General features: G+C 46.1%; 1 protein-coding gene across 3 annotated transcripts in view; it reads right to left on the reverse strand.

Annotated features, from left to right (window-relative positions):
* The window catches only part of Lmcd1 (LIM and cysteine rich domains 1), a 61,052-nt gene that overhangs the window by 11,896 nt on the left and 29,108 nt on the right, over positions 1-20,048 (reverse strand). For 2 of the 3 annotated variants that reach the window (XM_048438536.3, XM_048438537.3), the window contains 3 exons: positions 14,369-14,457; positions 8,727-8,982; positions 2,662-2,997 (listed from right to left, as the gene is read on the reverse strand). In XM_048438536.3, the coding sequence (XP_048294493.3) occupies positions 2,662-2,997; positions 8,727-8,982; positions 14,369-14,457 (681 nt within the window). The remainder of the gene's footprint in view (positions 1-2,661; positions 2,998-8,726; positions 8,983-14,368; positions 14,458-20,048) is intronic. The other variant, XM_048438538.3, reaches the window with a different exon arrangement.

The following is a 20,048-nucleotide window of genomic DNA, read 5'->3' on the forward strand; positions in this document are numbered from 1 at the left end:
GGTGGAGTCAGACAGATGCCATGTAGCTGCTCAAGAAGCAAGAGGTAACAAATCATGAGCCTTATGGTAAAATATAATATAATAGAAATGGGTTAATTTAAGATGTAAGAGTTAGTTAAAAAGAAGCCTGAGCTAATGGGTCAAACAGTATTATAATTAATATAGCTTCTGTGTGATTATTCGGGTCTGGGTGGTCGGAAAACAAAAGAATAATCTCCACTTACAGCCATTGATGCTATAATGAGGTTTAAGAGGAAGGTCATAGCTTAGCATATGAAGCCTTTGGGGCAGTGAAGGCTGTGTAGCAGCATGCATTATTGCATGGTGGGAGATCTTGAGGGGAAGAGGACCATGATTCAGTGTCAAGGGCAGTAGTGGGTGGTAGAGGGATCAAAAATAGTGTTGGCATTTATGCCTGTGTTTCTAGAACACAATGCAAAAAAGCTTAAGAATACCGGGTAGTATTTTTTTTTTAAAAGCAGGAATTCTTTAAGGTCACCCATGCATGCATCCATCCATCTGTCCATCCTTTCTTCCATGCATGCATGCATGCATGCATGGGCTTCAGAGAGTGGTACAGGTACTTGGCAGTGAGGCTGCTGGAGACACAGCTTTATGGCCGGCCTGCTTTTCTCCTGAGTTGCTTTAATTGTGACTCTTTCTTCTGCTTTGAGGAGACAGACAGAGAATCCAGTTGTTTTCTTTTGGGACAAATAGCAAGCAGGGCGCTTTAACTCAGCATCTTCTGCATACTGTTATGGAAATGGGATCTTGGACAATCTACATAATGTTTGTGCACCTGAGAGTCTACACCTCGCCTGACTCTCGTGAATCGTTATATCAGGCAACTGTGTGAATTTAAAGAGATCCTGAAAGTCTGAGTAAAGCTTTGTGCTTAAGCACTGTGAAAAGGAAATGCCGCTATCTTCTTAGGCAAAACACTATCCAAATTGTTCCCATCTTCCAGAGCCCAAATGCAGTTTGAACATGGATTTACTTGTTTAGCACCAGCTGTCTACATCAAAGATACCCACTGTAGATGTAGAAATGAACAAGCTCTCTGAATCTACAGAAAGGGACAGATGTGATCCCACTAATGACAAGTGAGTTTCCAGTTAAAACTGTGTTTGGGATTGGACAGCAAACTACATCGTTCAGAGGCATCAGACAGATTCATCCAAACCGTTTCCTCCTCATTCCTCCTTATTTCTGAGTGTGGAATATGCCCCTTAATGGCCAATATTGTTACTTAATTGCTTCCAAAATACCACAGATATTCCCCAGAGTTAAGTACAGGCAAGGCCCCAGAATCTCAGAGCATCTTTGCTCTAGTTCTATGTTGAACAAACATGCGGGGTTTAGTAAGGACAAGATATGCTTTCAGAACAGCATCTCTCCCCTGGGAATGGCAATTCAGAGAAGTCACAATGACATCAAGAGATTCTCTTCCAAGTCGGAATTCTTTAAAACTTGCTCTTTAAGGACAGACAGCTATTTAAGGGTGGATACCGGCAGGATTGGGGTGATGTGGGAGAGGACAGTTTATAAAACTAGAGACTACTATGCTAACAAGATTTGGTTTCTTTGAACAGTCTTTCACAGAGTATTACTGACAGGGCTTGGAGAGATGGCCCCAGTGCCTGAGTTTAGTTCCCAGCACCCACATCTGTCAGCTACAAAACCACCTGTAATTCTAACTTCAAGGAATTCAACCTTATCTTCTGGACTCCACAGGCACCTTCTTCTCCACATATACATACCTACACAAACACGCAGACACACTATATATATATGAAAAACATGTCTCACTGGTAAATAATAAGGAAAAGCCCAATCTTGGAATGCTCAGCTAAAAGATTATGAGGCTGTGGCTCCTTGGATGACAATTCCAAGTTGGGTCAAGATGGAGTGGAATTGGTAGGTACTTAAGGAACCCACAGCCAGGAATGACAGGGTAGCCAGGCTCTTAGGCCATCATCTTTCTGTGGGTTGCTTGGTTTATGAGAGAGACTGTTAGCATTTTCCCTGCAAGACATACTTCAGGTACAGGATGACTAATCTTGGTTGTCCATTTGGCTGGAACTGAGAATTGTTCAGGGGATTAATAAAGCAGTCCTCTGGGAATGTTTGCAAGGGCATTTCTAAAGACCAGCACATCATGAAGGCCTTGACCTAGTAAATCTGATGACATTGTTGGAAGGTGACAAAAGGTAGGAAATAAGGCCTAGCTAGATATGGGAAGTAGTCACTGGGGACAAGTCCCTAGAGGCTAGATCTTGCCTTGGTCCCATCCTCTGTTCCCTCTCTCCACGTTCTGTCAACTGGGTGCTTCCTATCCACCTAAGCGATCCCTCTCCTGTGTATGAACTGTATGCTTGTTCTGCTCAAGCATACAGTGCCCAAAGACTACTGACTTAGAAACCAAAAGGCAAAATAGAACCATCCTTTCTTAAGTTGTTTACATCAGGTAATCAGACCACAATGATGATGACTGGGCAAACAAAGGGATCCCTGTGCTGGGACTTGTAGAGTCAAATGTTAAGTAGGAGCAAAAAGATAATAAACTCATGAAGAAAGGAGAGTATGGTAAGATGGGACCCTGACAGCATATCTCTGGCCTGGGGAGCTTCGACCAGACCAGAGGAGACAAGGGACACTCACATATTCCACTTCCTTGGATGGGTCACCCAGGCTGCCATTGGTGGTTGGGGCAGTGGTCTCTGTGCCCTCTGACTTCTCCTGTGTCTTGCCTTCCTCTTTGGGCAAGCCTCCCTGGCCTGGGAGGGCCACTTCGCCCACCCCGAGGGCCTCACTCTTGTACTGCTTGACGAAATCTTCCATTGCTTTCAGCTCACTTTCCACAAGTCCACGGCAGCGAGAGGGGTCCTGGTCATATATAGGGAGCTGATGCATGAGCTGACGTCGGCGGTAGAGGGCACCCTCAGTACCTGTCACAGGCTGCTTCTCCTTGGGGATGAGTTCCATGTACTGCAGGCCCTAGGAGAATGGAGTGGAAGAGATAATATCATATGGCTGTAGTTCGTGGTCATAGAAGCTAAGACACAATCTACTTAAAACAAAAATGATGATCTTCCACTTTTACCTGGGATTGAAATATAAGTATGCTTTTCTTGTTCTTTTCCCTTCCTTCCTGCATATGTTATGCATATGCATATATATTATATGTATTCACATGTATGTATATGCATTCAGAGGCCAGAGGCCAACCTTGGCTGCTGTTCAAGTGCCATTGTCTTAGGTAGCGTTAGCTGTTAACTTGACCCAGCCTAAAATCACCCCTAAAAGAGTCAGTTGAGTAACTGTATCAGGTTGGTGTGTGGGCGTTGAGGGATTGTCTTAACTGTTAATTGATGTAAGCGGGTCCAGCTCATTGAGGGAAGTACCATTCCTTGGGCAGGTGCCGGAATAAGCTAACAAGCAAATGTCCCCCACAGGGTCTGCTTTGAAATTCCCCTGAAGTTCCTGCCTTAACTTCCCTTAATCATGAACCATGACATGGAAAGTATAAGCTAAATAAACACGTTCCTCCCCTAAGTTGCTCTTGGTTGGAGTGCTTCAGAACAGCAGCAGAAGGTAAAGGAGGCCATCCATCCACCTTTTGTTTAAGACAAGGCCTCTCATTGGCCTTGGACTCACCACATAGGCTAGATTGGCCCCAGGGATCCACTTATCTCTGCCCTTCCAGAACTGGGATTCCATGTGCCATCATGCCTGCTTTTTTTTTTTTTTTTAACGGGTTCTGCAGGACTGAACTCAAGTTCTGTACTTGCAAAGCATGCACTTCAGTTACAGAACTGTCACCTTAGCCTTGTTGTGTTTATTTTCTACTTCAGTTTTTCTTTCATAAGTCACAAAGCAACATCTGTCCCTTATCTCCAATAAGAATACATAGGCGAGAGAAAGAATGCAAAGGGGAGATGCACACCCTGTAGCTGTGATGAGATGTGCTGAGATGCTTCTGTATTTTTTTCCTTGGTGCTAGAGGCATGGATGTGAGCCTGTGTCTGAATCCATCAAGCTGTAGGCCCAGGGGAGCCCTGCTCTGTATGATGCCGTCCTCTGACTGACACAGAATTTAAGAACTCTCCCTGGAGATTTAACCAAGCCAGCACGCATGCCAGGCAGGTGCTCTACCGTGATGCCACTAGTTTTGACAGGTGAGAAAGAAGCACAGACTTACACCTGTTAGCTGGCTCTCCATTCGCTCACCGACTAGGCACAGCGGGGCTGGCTGATGACTGCGTAATTTTGCTGTCCATTCCCCAATACACTACTGTGATTTTCACTTTGGGGTGACATTAGGAAGAGAAGGGGTGTCTGTCTGCTCATTTCCATTTCTGTCAGAACAGAAATGAAGGTCAATTGTCTTTGTTGTCTGGTGTGAAGTGATTGTGACGACAAGTGAGACAGTTAATATGTGTTGTCAGCTTGACTGGCCTTACAGTCACAGGGAAACACATTTTGGGGTGTGTCTAGGAGAGTGTTTCTAGGAAGGTTTAACTGAGGAAAGAAGATCTACCCCAAATGTGGGTGGCACCATCCTTGGGCTGTGGGTCTTAGAGAGAATAAAAGGCTGGCTGAGCACCTGCCTTTCCCTCGCTCTCTGCTTCTTGCTTCTCGGCTTCAGAAGTGATGTGACCAACCTCCTAGAGTTTCTTTTTTTTTTAATTTTATTAAATTATAAACGTTTCCATTTCCGCCCCTCCTCCCACCACCCTCCCACTCCCCCCACTCCCTTTCCTCCTCCCTCTCCATCCCTAATAGCAGTCAGGGTTTCCTGCCCAGTGGGAAGTTCAAGTTCCTCCTGCCTCCCTCCAGGTCCAGGAAGGTGAGTGTCCAGATGGACTGGATCCTGGATCCGCAGGAAATAAGGACTGCGAGGGATGCGATCACCCACTGATACAAGGGGACGGATCTAATGAGAGTTTACCAAGGCCAGTTGGACTAGGACTGAACGAGGACGCAATCCAACCAGATTCTCTGAATGTGGCCGGATTCTCTGAATGTGGCTGGCCCGGAGTCTTTCTGAAAAGCCATTGACAATGGCACTGGGACTTGTTTCCTCCTAGAGTTTCTGCTGCTTCACAACACAATAAATCCTCCTTGAGCCGATCCCACCATTGTTCTGTCACAGCAAGAAGGGAAATGCCGACCATAACTGCTTCTCAATGAAACCCCAGCAAGAAACAAACGTGTGAGAGGAATCAACCGGGACCCCAAACACCTAGCAGGAGAACGGAGGCAAGGCAAGTTCTTTGCGCTTTGGGATTTTGAAAACTCATGAGTTCTCCAAGAAGAAGTGTATGACTCTTGGTAGCACCTCAGAGGGGCTTGCGTGGGCTTTTACTTGCCCGAGGCATTGCCACAGAGTCTCATTTTTGGTGCAAACAAAGCTCATTTTAGTTTTGCCAGCTTTGTAGTGTGGATTTTGTTCCCTTCCAAATGGAACATTTTGATTTCATTTTCCTCATGGGCAAGACCCCTGATTAAAAGAAAAATCAATCTAGTTTAAAATAGCTTTTCCTCGAAAAAGTATAATTATATCATTATGGGACTATGGCATTTCATGATTTGTTAATTTTAAAATATGTGTCAGCACCTCTAAGAGTAGAATCGACAGGGACTGAAGTCAATAGCACTTCCCCGTCTAGGTGACTGGTAATTATCTGGATATTAATGTGTTTACAGATGACTATGGTTTCCTTCACAGCCAGAGATCTGCTTAGTAGATCTCAGGGATGGGGAGGTCAGAGAGGTGACAAAGGTCAAGGCCACAGTACAAGAAACAGAGAGGCAAGTTGCTTTTTCTGGGTGACTTTTTCATCTCTATCCTGTAGTTCATCATCAACTTGCCTGGCTCCTACCAGGTTCTCCTCTGTGAACCCAGCTGGCCCAAGTCTAGCCCCCAATCAGAGCTAGATTCACTTGGATTATGGGGATTAACATGTAAACTTCCACTGAAAACCACAGTGAGCAGCCAAAGCTGCTATCAGATGCTAGTGAACAGGGGTGCCACACTATGAGTGGTGACTGTCCCCAGAGATGATTGAGTTAGGGATTTGTTTTCCTTCTTGGTGCTATTGGGTGGTGGCGGACACTTAAAACAGTGGAGTGTGATGGGGGCTTTTAGAACACTTTGGAACAAGCCTTTGAGGGGTAGAGAGGGACCCTAGTCTTTTCTTTCTTGATTCCTTGCTGTGAAGTTTCTACTGTAGTGTCACATGGACCGACTTGATCACAGACCCATGCCTGCAGAACTGGGAGCCCAAACAATCCTTTCCTTTTTATAATTAGTTTATCCCACAAATTTGTCAAAGCAACGGGAAGCTGAATCACACCAGAGAGAAAGCTGGGGTGGGTATGTCCCAAGACTGGCAGTCATTGGGTTTTTAATAACTAAATTCTGGAGAAGGTAAGAGCCATGTGGCCAGCTCCTGTTGAAGTAAGATTGACGTTTGACTGTAGGTACCTTCTTGTTGATTGTCTCCTAGATCCCAGGAAGCCCCATCTGAAGCTTTGCTGGCACAAAATGTACATGGCACGCCTGGTCAACTCCACATCCATCTGCACATGCCCAGTTGCCTTCCAAGTACTTTTCCAGAAACGGGAGTAGCCAGAGTCCTGGGATGGTGAGGCAGAGGCCCAGCAACTAACTCCTCTCCTCCCCAAGTGCCTGGCCCCTGTGGACTTCAATTTTGTCATCTGTCAAGTTCAGGGCAGGCTGCATGACCATGAGCAGAGGACTGAGGTAACCTTGCCCGACTGTCCTCACAAAGGAGTAAGAAGTTGATAGTTTACTCCAGCTAACAGCTTAAAGAGGTCCAAAAGGACTCCACCTGGCCAAGGAAGCCGAGACCCTCTAGGTATTGCGAGATCATTTGATACATCAAACAAAATAAACAGATCATTTGATACATCAAACAGTTGCTGCCCTGCTGAGAAGGAATTCTTCTCTACCCTGTAGTAAAAGACAGTGGGTGTAGTGACTTTTTTGTTGTTGTTATTGAGAAATAATAGGCAGCATGATTGTTACCTAGGTGGCTCTCAAGAACTGAGGCTCAGTTCTTTGGGTATGTAGGAATCATTTGGAAGCAGTGACAGGATTGTCATGCATTACCAGACTGCAGTCAGAAGGGCATTAAGTGTGCCCAGAAGGAAGCTCTCAGACAGGTTCTTTTCTGTGCATGGTGGAAGCAGACATCTAAGGTCAGTCTCTCTGAGGGCAATGAGGGGTGGCAGGGAAGGGGTTGTGGCCATCAAAGTGATAGCTGAATACACCAATGTCTAGGTCAGGATATAAGGCCCTGGGGATGGATTAGGACACAGCTTTGGGTGGCCAAGTCACCCACACAACCCCTCTTTCGGGGCTGTCAAAGGACTGTCTGGGCCTCACTATCCAAAGAACAAGCCTGGGAAGGTGGAGGCAAGAGCTAGTTCCAGTTGTTTCAGGATTCATCTCTTGGGGGAGTAATTGCTTTTTTTTGCTAGGGAGCCGGATTCCCCCAAGGCTTGGCTCCACCTAAATCAGCTGGGCATTTGGCTAGTTGCAGGCCCCCTCTGAGTCTCAGTTTCCCTCTAGGTACCTGGCATCAATAACAGTATTTGTCTAACACACTGGGAAATTATACAAGGCTCTGGGTGAAATACTCTTAGTTTGGTTACCAGTGCATAGCAGTGCTTGATACAGGGGCACAGACAGGCTGATGGGCACCCACTTGGAGGTCTGATAGAGTTCTCTAGCTTTCATTTTGGTAGGGAAGGATGACGGGCAGACAGATTCTGTCCCACTTCCAAAATTCAATCAGGCTCGACCACTTGGAAATGAAAACAGAGAAGGGAGGGTGAACTAAGAGAGAGTGCTGGCTAATGCCAGAACTGAGAGCAGCCAGCTGTGGAGCAGACAGGAGGGCTTTGTAGTCAGGCAGTTTTACAGTGCAGCCTTCACCATGACCCTCTGATGGCTGCCCCTGATTAGATGGGGAGCAACATATTCGGGGCTTTCACCAGCTGCTTCCCGATACCTCAAGGCAGCTCTTTATGACTTCATGGCTTGTGTCCAACTGACTTTGTGAGCACCAACCGATGGTTTACACACCCAGGGAACTGAGGGTAGACCGGATTTCCGGTTCCCTTGGCATGTCCTGGCTCTGGCACTGCTTTGATGCCAATGTCTGTGACCGTTCATCAGCCCCTGCTTCACCTGAACAACTTGCAAAAGCCACTCTTTGTGTCTTGTGTAAGGGAATCTCTGCCTTGCAGGGTGGTGGAGTTCATGAACGCTTAATAGGTATTCATTCATTCATTCATCTAAGATCAAGGGGCATCCCTTGTCTGAGGAGGGAGGATGGCTCCTCTATTTTTCCATAGGCTTGTTGAGGGTTCCAGATCATTTCATATGGAAATGAGCATCTTGCAGAGAAAAAAAAAGAACATTCAGAGAACTGTGATAAATCATCCCCTGTTCAGAAGTGAGGAGTCCCAAAGAAACAGTGAATGGCCCTGTATAGAACTGGAAAGCCCTCAAGAGTTCATATGAAGACCTCTTTCCATTCTGTGAATGAGAAAAACGGAGGCCCAGACTGTCTTTGTGTCATTACCTGAAACAGGAACAGAGCTAAAACTGTGGCCATTTCTACCTCATCATTGAGTTTCAGGAAACCATGACACAGCTCATGCTTAACGGAGTAAGAAGAACCAATTCTTACCAGTTTCTGGGTGACTCCTGGAGGAGCCCACTCATAGGTAATGGTGTCAAAGGTGGGGTCTTTGCCGGTGGCGATGGGATTGGTCATGATCATGCGGTTCCTCTTATAGATGCGGATGCCATCTCCACCTTTCACCCGGGCCGTGAGGGTGGCATACTTGGAGTCCATCAGCAGGCGCCCGATTTTCCGATCGTCCTCCAGGTCGGAGCTCAGGCAGTGCTCCTCCTGGCTGCATTTACAAGACTTGCATATTTTCCTGGGGGACAGTAGAAAGAAGTGAGGTCATCCTTCAGATGACATCCTTCAGAGATGACATGCTTTGGCAGTAACAACATTATCTACCATTTTGTACCCAAGCACACGAGTTTTACTTTATTAACCTGAAAAGATGGACAGCAGACAGACAAGATCTTTGGGACAGAGAATAGCATTGGGGAAGCATACCTGTCTCTTTCTGTCTAGCTTTGGGGAACTCAGAATGCAAATATCATCTGAGAAGGCTCTGTTCCATATTTGCTGTAAACAAGAGCTGCAGTTTCCTCTTGGTGGTTACAAAGGCAAAAGCAAATTTATTCAAAATGTGTGTGGACTGTAGTTTGAACCTGGCCCCTGGCTTTCTTTTTTACAAATAAAGTTTTATTGAAACACGGCATACTCATTTATTTGCATGTCTACCCTTGATTGCTTTGGGGGCTAGAACAATTGAATAGTTACAACAGAGGCCGTCTGACCCTCAAAGCCCAAAATATTTATTACTTGGCCCTTTACAAAAAAAGTTATGCTAAGTTTTCTGCTCTTAAGGATCATTAAAATTGTCTCCTGTGATTCATGAGCTGCATAAGCTCTGGTTGAAATTCTTCAGCATGCCCACTTGAAGTGAGATCTGGTGGGAATTTTCTTCAGCTTTGTGGAGAGAAGCCAGGGGGAAGGGAGTGAACTGAGTAAAACCTTCCAGCTGGGAAGATTGATGTCCTGGGAGGGTGGCTCTGTCAGGGGCCCAGGAGGAGGAAATACATTCTGGGGAAGTTTCAAGTTCACTTGAAAGCCCTGGTGCCTCTCTCTCTGACAATTAATAAAAGAAAGTGTTTGACTGTTTTGTGTCATGCTGTTAAGGTTTGGAACTCCAGAGAGTTCCAGGGTGTGAGAAGGAAAGTGGTCTCCCCTCCCTTCACAGGTCTGTCACCATGAGTTTGCTGTGCAGTGTCTCAGACGCCCCAGTGCATGCAATTTAAGAGACTGTTTTTTTAAAAAAGTGAGCAATGTTAAGACCAACCACAGGGACTAGGGCAAGGCAAGAGGGCTTAGCTGTAGATGCATTATGGGGTCCAAGCAACCCAAAAGAGCCCTGTTTGCTTTTACACCTAGCGGTTACAGGTATCATTGGATAGACAGTCTTACAGCCATGGTCACTTGTTTCAGATCAAGTCCCTCAGTGGGTAGTTAGCAATGTTGGCAGTTTTTATCATCGTGGTTGGAGGCAGGGTGCCCCTGTCATCTAGTTGATAAAATCCTTGGATGTGGACAGATACATCCTCTAGTTCAGCCTCCCTCAGTGAAGCATCAGCTTCCCCAGTACTTCAAAAGCCTGTGGTGGGGGTGGGGTTGAAAAGCGCATCTCGTTTGAAGAGGAGGTTTAACTAGAACCTCCAGGGAGCTCACAACTGGCACTGCAGGAGATGAAAGTGTAGCAGAAATCAGGAGAAGGCTGAACCACAATACGTTATGGGGCATTGGGTACTTCTGCGACCCTTGGCTCACTCCCAAATGTGAGTAGGTAGGACACAGATGAGCGTTCAGAGCTCTATGCTCTGGAGTCTGGACACTGTTGAGTTAAGGAACCTTGGAAAAGAAACCCTAATTTTTGTTTAGTGTCAGGTTGCATCTTGTGTGGCATGATGGACAGACTGTTCACATCTGGGGTACCACCATGTGACAAGAGTTAAATGTATGACCTGAAGGATTCATCCCAGCACCATGGGAGACAAAGGACCTTAAGGGCACTGCAGGGTGCACATGAGAAGCCTTTTCTCTTTGATCCCACAGGAAGGAGTGTCCGGTTATGTGAAAGTGGACATCTCAGTCACAGTCCATTGGATTCCCTCACCTCTCCTTATGAGAGGCAGACTGGAAGGCTGTTGATGGACGGTGTTAGTCGTTTTCACTTGAGAGGTGACAACAGCAGAAGTGGAAAGAAAAGCCCAGTGTGTTGGGACACAGGGCAGCTGCGTCTGCAAGTCTTTTGCGTTCTGCTTGGCCCCCTGGCCTCCCTATTCTCTACTTGAGGACCTGGATGTGGAGCTGCTCTGGGCTTCTTTGGTCAACGTGGGATCCCAGGATGCTACCTGAGTCACTGGGAATGCAAACCATTTGAAATGGAGAACATGAGAATACTCTTTGAGGATGTGTCCAGGATACTTCCTCTGATACTTCTGCTCTTCTTACTGCTGGGCACACTGCTTCACTGTGACAGTTGAGGAAGACACTGTCCCTCCCACTCTGCCCTAGCTCTTGTTAGGTACCCATATTGTGAGGGACATATACACTACCCCAAAGAACCTAAGTAGCATTAATGTGGCCTGTTCCTCCTCTCTTTTTGAATAGACATGGGCTTTTGCTTCAAACCAGACTGACTGAAATTAAGTCATTTAACTGTTGTGATTTGTATATGAAATATCCTGCATAGACTCAGATGTTTTGATAATTGGCCCCTAACTAATGGTGATGTTTATGGGGTTATAAAACTTTTGGAAGTAGAGCTTTGCTGAAGGAAGAGTATCACTGGAGGCGGGCTTTGAAATTTTATAGACAAACCCCAGTTCCTGTTTTCTCTCTGTTCTGGACTGCCGGTGCAATGTGATGGGCCAGCTTCATGTTCCTACTACCATGCTTTCCCCAACAAGATGGGCTCTATACACCTTCTAGAACTGTGAACCCAAATGAACTCTTTTTCTTTTCTTTTTTTATTTTATATGTATTTCTTCTTTAAAAAATATTTATTTATTTATTTATACAATATTCTGTCTGTGTGTATGCCTGATGGCCAGAAGAGGACACCAGACCTCATTACAGATGGTTGTGAGCCACCATGTGGTTGCTGGGAATTGAACTCAGCATTGAAATTGAAAGAGCAGGCAATGCTCTTAACCTCTGAGCCATCTCTCCAGCCCCCTGAACTCTTTTTCTTAAAGTTGCTTTAGTTGCCGTATTTATCACAGCGACAGAAATTAAACTGATGCATCATCTTCATCAATTGACTGTGAGAACTGGGACATGAAGATGTGTGGAAATGTGTCCTCCCAAGATGCTGTGACATCACTGCATCAACATGGTTGAATTTAAGCTTCTCATGTGGTCATTCTAGTGCAAAATGACATGTTCTATGTAAGACGCCCAAATACAATCTATGCTTCTCAAGAAATTTACTCGCTATTTAACCCATGGGCTGGATGACAAGAAAATAGAGGGATTAAAACAATGTAAAAAGACTTAATTTCCTAGGAAGCATGAAGGATAGGGTCAGATTGCTCTGTCTTCGTAAACAACCATATCCACTACAGGATTGTTTTAGGATGGTAGGTAGCAGCAGCCCAGGACTGACCCTTGTGCATGGAGTGAGCATTTGCTCCCCGTTTCAGGAAGTTTACAAAGCGACACACAAAGAGTTGCAGAGATTCCTCAATATTGTCTGAGACCCTGGCGGAAGGAAGATTTGAAACTAGTAGAGTTGACATGATGAAGAAGGTAACTTCCCTTCAGACTACAATCTGCTCAAATGGCTAAAACAGAAATGAGTGGAGTCCTTGCTGCTGAGATCAAGTCAGCTGAAGGAGGACATTATAAAGGGGACAGAGGTCTGTGTTATATGACTTCCAAAGTCCCTTCCATGGGCAGACTATGTGGGCTCCTCTGAGGCTGAGGCTGAGGCTGGTCAGGAAATGGAGCAAAGGAATGGGGCAGGGCTACAAAGCTCAAATCCACCATAGTGCAGATGTTTATGAGCTTGAGACTGCATCTCATTCAGGCCTAAGTTCAAATCACGCCAATTAGTGAATTCTTTCCAGTTACTCACCTTTCCTGTACGTACTTGCAGAAAGGAGAAATATTGTCTAATATATAATGTTGATTAACATTTCTATATAGAAGAGTTTGCTTATTAATAAGTAGGTTGTTTTCTTTTGAGATAGGGTCTCATGCATAGCAGATATTTTGCAACTACAATATCACCATGAATGTCGGCATCTTAGGAAAGCCCATTGAATGTCCAAGCTTTAACAAGACACTGATAATAAAAGCTCTTGGTTTGCTATGGTGTTCTATGGAGTGCGGCCTCTTTCTCTGTGGTGGCAGAGACAGTCACCCAGTTTGCGCCTTGCATAACTCTAGAACAACTGTCCACGTTGATACTGACGTGAAGATTGCCGGGACATTATGTTTGTTGGCAGCCTCCACATTGTTTCAAAGTCCTCAGAGATAAAAGAAGACAAATTCCAGAACTCTAGCCAGACCCAACACTCCTCATGGAAGGATGGGAATCACAGGTTCTGGTTTCCCAGTACTGTGGCCGGAACGCCTCTGACTACATGCATGTGTGCATGCCTATGCATGCATGTGTGTATGAGTGTGTGTGTGTGTCTCTGTGCGAAGTCAGAAGACAACTTTCGGGGTCATTTTTCAGGTTCCGTCTTTCCTGTTACTTGAGACAAGGCCTCTCATTGCTTTAGAAGTTGCAAAGAAGTTATACTGGAATTTGCTGAGGAGACTAGCTGGGTGGCCAGGAAGCACCAGGGATCCTCCTCTCTTTGCCTCCTCAGAGACATTTGCCTTTCGGGAAGGGAGATCAAGTACTCATGCTTGCAAGCCAAGCACTTTCCTGGCAGAACTCTCTCCCTGCTTCTACTTTTGGCCTCTATTTCAGGAGCCACACCTAGGTGAAAATTCACTCCAGAGATGCTACTTCAGTGAGGTGAGACCAAGGCCCTCTTCAGACCTGAGAGTCGACAGCCCTTCCCCAGACACATCTCCAAACCCATAGTCATCTGCTGTGGCTTATAAGTAGAATCTCCCCGATAGGCTCCTATGTTAAAATACTTGGTCGCTGTTTAAGAGGTGGGGCCTTGCTGGAGGAAATGGGTCCATGGGAGTTGGGTCCTTGGGGTTCTCCTAGCCAGGCTCTCTCCTTCCTGTCTGCCCTTTGCTTCCTGTTCCACCAAGATGCGAAGAGTACCAATGGCACACTCCTGCCACCATGCCTTCCTTTGCAGGGCTAATGGTGTCCCCTCCACTCACGAGCCAACAGAAGACTCTTCCTTCCTTAAATCGCTTCTTGTTAGATGTTTGATCACAGCAACAAAACAAAACAAACAAACAACAACAACAAAAAAACACAACTCTTGCTGGACCAGGCTTGACAGCATCTACCTTAAAATGGTTTCTGAAATGCAAAACAGCTTTCTCTATCTTTGCTCCCCAAGTTCTTTACATTTACCCATTCCTGAATCAGGACAAGAAGAGGGCCTCATTCCCCAGTTGCCCTTTCTAGTAGGCATCCTCCTACCCTGTGCCAACAGAGAGAACCACCCACATTTTTGAAAAGGACAGTCAAGAAACAAAAGCAGACAGAGTCCCTTGACCCAATCCATTACCTCCACGAATGAGGCTCGAAGCCGGAGCACATTCCCTTGCACCGCAGACAAGCCACTCCCCTTGCGGACTGCTGCTGGCCCAGGGACATCTGGAAAAGGAGGCACAGAGAGGGTGTTTTCCTTCACATTGACCTCTGGGAGACTTGGCATAGCAGCAAAGGGACTGCGTGGGGTTCAAAGGGCTCCTGATCAATATGCTGCCACTCACTGTTTACTGGGAACAGAGAAGAACATCCGGGAATGGGGCCATAGGCGGCAAGTGCTGAAGGGTGGGGCCCTTCTTAATAAAAGCTCTACTGGGGCTCCCCGCCAGGCTCCAAGGCTGTCTCTGAGTGCCAGGGCTGTCTGGAAAGATTGCTATGAGGGGCCATCTGCTTCTTTCCCCACCTTCACTCCTTCCTTAATCCGTCTATCACTGGAACGGAATCTTCCAGCGTCTCCTTCATTGCCTTCTGATTTATTGATAGGATGTGACCGAACCAACACTCCAGGCACAAACAAAGGAACATGCCTTAGCTGTTTATGGCTCAGAGCAGGACTTAAATATTTTGCTAAAGTACCAAAAACAATCTCATGAGCCTTTGAAATCTCCTCTCGGGGGAGGGCAACACACAAGGCAGGTTTTGTTATTCACTACAAGCCCTAGGAAACAGGAATGCCTTTGGCTGCCATTGCTGCTGTGGTTAGATCCAGTGGCTCTCCTGAGGTCCTCCAACAAGCAACTTTACCCACAAGCTCACCAGATCTGCAAGATCCCTGGGACCTCTTCATCACACTGCCCTTAAACAGAATCCCCAGACATTTATTACGTTAGAATTGGAGAGCTGGTGGGTTAGTGATGGATCTGCAGGCTGAGAAACTTAACCTAGCTTTACCCTGGGGGTGGGGGAAGGGGAGACTTGGTAGAGGTGTGTGTACCATCTTGTTCTTATCAGAAGCAGGCAGGGTTCAACCCATTAGAAATGTAAAGGAATAAGTTCTTCATCTTGACAAATGCACAGATGGCATAGCATTTACTTAGTGTCCACTCTGTGCCGTGCACGGGAGCTTTAATATTAGAGGCTATATGCCCAAAAGGAATGCACAAGCCAGGGGCTTTGGAGAGGGAAGCTCATACTTCTCACTCAATTTTGCAAACCGCTGCTGAGTCGCAGCGAGGGCTAGGTTGCAGTGCCAGACTGTAAGTCTAGCAATGGTAATGGCTATGATTTGGACATAAATGTCAGAAGTATTGAAGAAGGCATCCATTCATAAACCCATATGGGAGGAACAGGGAAGCTTCTTCAACTAGGCCCCTTGCAAATTTAGACTGTGCAGGTTAATAGACAGAAAATGGTGGGAAGGGAAGCCTGGCCATTGAAAGAGACAAACTGTGAGGAGAACAAATGCTAGAATGTGTATTGTGCTGTCACAATTTGAGTGTGCTTCTGGGGACATTTGTGGTTCACTGTGTTGTAGTGTGTGTGTGTGTGTGTGTGTGTGTGTGCATGCATGCGTACATACACACACACACACACACACACACACACACACACACACACACACACACACGAAGACAAGAAGACCATGATGGGTATTGTTTCTCCTCAGGCCCAACCCACATTGTTTATGTGAAAGAGTCTTACCCTGTCGTGAACTCACAGCGCAGGCGCAGGCTAGACTGTCTAGCAAGCCCAGGGTACCTATTTGTTTCTGCCTCACGCATCACCACACTGGTTTTTGTTTATGTGGGGCCTGGGGGTAAAACTCAGGTCCTCATGCTTGTAAGGAAAGAATTTTGGGGACTTTTCTATAGCCCTCTGTTTGGTTTTAAAAGAGTGTGTGAAGATGGAGAAGGGGAGGGGACCTGGTGAAGTTTGTAGGTGAACCTACCCTCACTGCCAGGGTTAGGATTCCACACAGTGATCCTTTTCAATATCTCCCCCCGCCCTGCACCCACATCTCCCAACAACTAGAACAGCAGGCTTGTGGGCATTAGAGGACAGTGTACTTACATTTGTGATTAGTACTAAAATCATGTTATACATCCACCTGGCCCCGGAAATGGGTTTTACTATGTGATCCATTCTGGCCGCAAGCATGAGATCCTCCTACCTTCGCCCCTTGAGGGTTAAGATTACAGATCTATGCTAAGTGTGAGTGTTGAGATGGTTCAGGTCACTAACCATCTTCCTAAGTTGGGGGTCGTGTTCCCTAGACAGAACTTTGTTCCTTAAAGTTATCGGCCTGTGTCTATGCTTGCATCTACCTCTCCTCCTCCTCCCCACACCTCGAATTATATGAGCTGAAATACAGCAATCTTTCCACACTTACTATTCGAGTGGTTCCAAGTGTACTTAATTCACAAATAAGGCTTCATTGTTGGAGTCTTCCAGCTATACCCAGAGGCCTGGAAAGAAGTCATTCACGGAAGCCTTTCCTAAGTGGCACGGCAGGCCTGAGCAGAGCTGATCTAATGAGGGGCTATTTAACAGTCCTCCCAGAGGAGGATTAGTTTTGAGGACTGATCTGGAGCCGAGCCTCAGTGTGGCTGCTAACTCCTGTTTGGTTGAGAAAGAGTGATGTAAGACAGGGCTGTTCCTCAGCGTGACAGCCTGTGATGTGGTGAGCAGACTCCCTGCGCTAGGTCTGGCATTTATCAGCTACGTGTGTGACTGGATGCAAGCCATTGTTCTGCCTAGATCAGGTTTCTGCTTTGTCAAACAAGAAAACCACCTGGGTGGGGCTGCCTGGCTTGTGTCCCCGACGGCACTCATTGGTGAGATGTTCCAGAGTAGCTCATGGCAGCAGAGTGGAAGTGAGGATCACGTGATCGAACATAAATGGCAGGCACCGGACATGAGAAGGCGGCTAACCTTTAAGTTGCCAGCCTGTGCTAGCTGCAACAAGAGAGTAGGGGAATGGGCCCCTTTTAAAGGGAGAAGGGCCCTGGTGCGGGGTCAGGCTGGGCTGGTTTGAGTGCTACTTTTGCCCCATTCTCTTATTGTACAGGACCAATGGTTGGGCTTGTTGAGTCTTTCTCTTCCTGACCTACTGGGATAATAGGAACCCAACATGCCTCATGGAGATGCCAAGAAGGTTAAATGAGAAACCGGGAAGAATTTAACACACACTTATTATGCACTGTGTATTTACTGTTGTCATTAGATCTTATGAAAGACAGCTCGAAAGACCTTGAATTGATTGCTCTGGAACTTTCTCTCAAGTTTTCGCTTCCTTGGGGACTTCTGGGGAACTATTTTTGGAAGGGCAGACCCCATATGTTTTTCATTCTCTACTTTCTTCCTTACCTATTTGTTGTCTCTGTGATTTGATTTGAAAAACAAAAACAAAACAAAACAAAACAAAAAACCAAACAAACAAAACAAAGCACATGGCCAAAGCAGGCTCCACACTTTGTGATTAAGCAAGGCGGATTTCAGCCTCTGTCCTTGAGAAACTCTTTCGGTTTTGTTCTGTTTTCTATTAATTAAACTTGTTTGTTGGCAATCTCATACATGTAAAATGAAAGCATTCTCTTTCACCCCCATCCTCTCTCACCTCCCCTCCTACTAGGTCACCCCCACACCCTTCCTTACAAATCTGTTTCTCACAGAAACATTTCTCATTTCGTTTTGTGAGCTAGAGTTTTAACCAGGACTGTGTGTCTATAACCATGGTTTGGAGCTGTCCATTGGAGCCTGGTGGGTACATAACTGAAAACAGGGAAACACTACTTCCTAGACTCTCTCAGTAGCTGATATTTCAGCCAGAGGGCCAGGGCTCTATGAACCCCTCCCCCATCCATGACTGGCTGCACACAGGCCAGGCTCATGCAGGCCCAGTGTAGGTCTCTGCAAACGGCTGTCATATTTGATGACCTCTTTCAGCAAGCTGTTCCCAACCAAGAAAGGCCACTGTTTTCAAGCATGTGATGACAATGGAGGTCTATCCTTGGGCCAGGTAGCCTTAGCTATGTAGGTACAGGAAGCAGAACTTAGGCTCCAGCCGGCTAGTGGGCCAGTTTCCATGACAACAAAAGTTCGAGGAAAGCAAAACAAATGGCCTTGCAAGGAAGAGCTACTTTTGGGCAGTCAGGCCATGCATGTAACTAGTTTTCTGGCTGACTGTTCTACACAGTAAACAGGCACTTGTTCGCTGCATGCCATTCACTGGAGCCAGGCAGACCCAAGGATCGTCAGCGCAGAGGAAATGATGACCTTGTTGATTGAGGAGGGGGAGGGGAATTAGCCTGAAGCAGAGCTCCAAATAAGAGCCTCTGGTTTATAAACAGTGCCCTTCTCTGAAGGAGATGCCATTGATGGATGGCACTGTGTTTCCCAGCCTCTCCCAGGAGCTGAGTATAGACGCTTAAGGGGGACCATCCCTTTAACAAAGGTTTCTTAGAGTGTAGCATCTAATCAACCTTTTCTCTTGAGGGAAAGAAAATGTATTTTGACAACTGTTTTTGGCTCTGGTTTGGTAGGATGTGGTACATGTAATATAAATTCTTAGAATTGAATCATGCATTTATTTTTTTATTTTCTTGTTCTTTCCATCCAAATCAAAGCTTCCCCTCGCTCCACTTTTCCCAGTCCACCAGACTTAGTTAGATCTTCCAAGGACTTAGGTAGTTACTAGAGGTATAGGGAGCAAGAGACAGCCTGGGATCTTTAATCTTCTTTAAGCAGTTGCTTTCTGGTGAACTTCTAGGGAAAGTCTCTCTCCCACCTCTCTCTCTCTCTCTCTCTCTCTCTTTCTCTGTGTGTGTGTGTGTGTGTACCCATGCATGTGGCAGCCAGAGGCTGGCACTGAGTACTTTTCTCTACGGTTCTCTGCCTTATTCTCTGAGCAACTGTCTATCACTGGAATAGCAGTTCACTAATTCAGCTAGGGTGTCTGGCCACTGAGTTCTGGGGGCCCTCTTCTCCCCACCCTTGCCCCCACACCAGGGTTGCAGGTATGCATCACCGCTCTTCACTGCCTGGATGGGATGTGAATGCTGGTGATCCAGACCTGGGTCCTCATGTTTGGTACTTTATGGACGAGACCATCTCCTTCACTCCCCAGGAACTGTGCTAATAACAAAAATGTTATCATGGAGAATAATATGGGGTTGGGATGGAGAGGAATTTAAAAGGGACGACTGCAGTGTTCAGGGTGAGCGTGGGGATTAGAAAAGAGGTGTCCTGCTCAGTTTCTTTCTCCTTGCGGGCCTCGCATAAGATGAAAAAGTTGTTTGTAAAATCGAATACGTATGAAACATTGTCTAAAATATTGTCCAGATTTTGGTAATATGTCATAAAGATGGCTGACGTAGTCTTTCAATGCTATAAGATGGCAGGAGGATAAGGTTTTTGGCTTGCCTGACTCATGCATCATTCAGTGGCATCCGTTCCCCTCAGCTCTAAGACTTAGTTACCCTGCATGCTGACTTGCAGTCATGGGTCCTGGGAGATACAAATAATCTCTCTCTTTTTGAAAATTTCACTCCTCAGATTGTGATTTATACCCTGCAAGACATTAACTAGTTTTGTAATTGGTCACCCACCTTGTCCTAACATTAAATTACTATCTAAGACCTGGTTCCTTAAAGGGTTTTGAGCTGGTCCTAAAACCTTCCAGGATCTTTCACTTATGAGGAGCAGGATCTCGCGATTATGTGACTTTCATGGTCTTGCCCTTTGACAGTGGTCTATTA

This window comes from Myodes glareolus, chromosome 3 (assembly GCF_982192425.1).
Source record: "Myodes glareolus chromosome 3, mMyoGla1.1, whole genome shotgun sequence".
NCBI lineage: Eukaryota > Metazoa > Chordata > Mammalia > Rodentia > Cricetidae > Myodes > Myodes glareolus.